This window comes from Dermacentor variabilis, chromosome 3 (assembly GCF_050947875.1).
Source record: "Dermacentor variabilis isolate Ectoservices chromosome 3, ASM5094787v1, whole genome shotgun sequence".
NCBI lineage: Eukaryota > Metazoa > Arthropoda > Arachnida > Ixodida > Ixodidae > Dermacentor > Dermacentor variabilis.
This window is the reverse complement of record NC_134570.1, coordinates 207750677-207752605: the sequence shown is the minus strand read 5'-3', so window position 1 is coordinate 207752605 and position 1929 is coordinate 207750677. Positions and strand designations below refer to the sequence as shown.

At 51.6% G+C, this 1929-nt stretch overlaps 1 protein-coding gene across 1 annotated transcript; it reads left to right on the top strand.

Moving 5' to 3' along the window:
* The first annotated feature begins 238 nt into the window (after positions 1 to 238).
* On the top strand, positions 239 to 868 carry LOC142575005 (gonadotropin-releasing hormone receptor-like). Its single transcript, XM_075683980.1, has one exon. It carries the CDS (start codon positions 239 to 241, stop codon positions 866 to 868), a length of 630 nt encoding a protein of 209 aa, XP_075540095.1.
* Positions 869 to 1929: the final 1061 nt, after the last annotated feature.

The window sequence follows — 1929 nt, the reverse complement described above, 5'->3', positions numbered from 1 at the left end:
TAGTCACCAGGGGCGGAAACCGTCGCCTCGCGGGGACTCAGGTCGGTCGAGAGCGCCTCACTCGCGGCGTGGGATTGGAGAGGCGCACGCTGCTGGCACAGGGGCGTTTGCGACCGCGTTCTGGCGCGCGGTGCGATCACTCTCTCGGAAACGGTGCGCGTGGCGCGCTTTGCGGCGCCTTTACCCCTCGCTCGCCGTGTCCCGCCGCGGTGTCTTCCCGAGCCGCTTGACATCCGCCATGGCTCTGCTGCATCTGCCTGCCTCTGCCGTGTGCTCGGCAAACACCACGTGTCTGCCGCTTGGAGACGAAGAAGCCAACTCGAGCATCGCGCACGTCTTCTCCGACGGCAACTGGACGGCGTCTCCACATGCCGAGGCAGCTCCTCAGCTGACACGAGCCGCGCTCGTGCGAGCGCTGGTGCTGGTGCTGATCGCCGGAGTGTCCCTGTTCGGCAACTCGGCCACTTTGCTTTCGATTTGGGCCATGGGCCGGGCTCGTCGCTCCTCCCTGTACCTGCTGCTCGCGCACCTCTCCGTCGCCGACCTCATGGTGACCGCGTGGTGCGTGGTCGCCGAAGCGGCCTGGACGGTCACAGTGCAGTGGTTGGGCGGTGAGCCCCTGTGCAAGCTCTTCAAGTACATGCAGATGTTCTCGCTCTACCTGTCCACCTTCATCCTGGTTGTGATAGGCTACGACCAGTTGCTGGCGCTTCGGTACCCCATCGAGCGTGCTCGAAACCGCCTTCGTTCCAAGAGGCTAACTCTGGCCGCGTGGGTGCTCAGCGCGCTGCTAAGTCTTCCGCAGGTGAGCGCCTCTCTTCCCTCCGCTACCTCCTCGCGCCATGACATCGCTCACAGGGAGCGCTGATAGCCGGTTTCTTCAACCTTTACATTCTGTAAAGGTTGAAGGTTTACTTAGAATCGAAATGTGCAACTCCGACCCTCCCATCCAATTCTGATTGCCATCAAAAGGACACTCCTTTTGGATAGCACAACTAGGGACACATATATGCAATGATCATTTCTATATGAAACAAATGATTATTTTTCTTTTACATGGCGCTGTTTATTCCCAGCTGCGCAAAACAAGGCGTGGAGAGTTACCGTGGATGCTGAGCAAATCTGCGCATCGTGTTCATGCTGCGTGACATATATACACTGATGTTGCAATAGCTTTACCAAAATAACTTTATAAGTAGAAATTGCAAATAAACTTTCCAAATGCTCCTAAGTAAATTTGTAATGCAAGCTATGTTTCGAACAAAAGAAAGCTTTCTAAGCTATACCCTTCGAGTCTTGCCGCTGAGTCGTGCATGCTTGAACTGACTACTATTTTTCTACTGAACGTAACTGTATTCTCACTGAACTCAACCTCGTTACGGCATTTTTCAATAAGCGATGAGGAAAAAATAATAACTTGATGTATTTGGTTCTTCGTTGTTCGGGCTTTTTCAGAGCACCTTCTCATTGTAGAAAGTTCTTATACTCTTTGAGCAGAAGGTACGCCAAAATCAAGTAGCGAAAACTTCACTCGGAATAAGAAAAGAAGAAATAAAAAAGAAGCCCCAGCAAACTTCTATTATATTGACCGGTTAAAACGACACTTTGTCACCGGTAATGTTGTCACCACAACAGAATGGCGGTGAGAAAGTATTGACAAGTGTTCTCTTTTTTTTTGGGGGGGGGGGGGAGGGGACGGATTTTCAACCACCATCACCGGAGCTAATGTGCTAGTCGGTGGGTGGCTCCTTTCGCTTGAGCCTTTCACACTGTTTCGACAATTTGTGCGCTGCCTTTAACGACAAGGACCTAGTTCGGTTTACTTGCAGTATGCAACATAAAATTTATCTGAAAATTTTGGATGTTATAGCGAAGGGCGTTCTAAAAACTGAGAAAGTACGCATGCAGCCCATTGCATGCTTCGTACAA

Coding starts and splice junctions, on each gene's coding strand:
- LOC142575005 (XM_075683980.1), top strand. CDS start 239: ATGGCTCTGCTGCATCTGCCTGCCTCTGCCGTGTGCTCGGCAAACACC.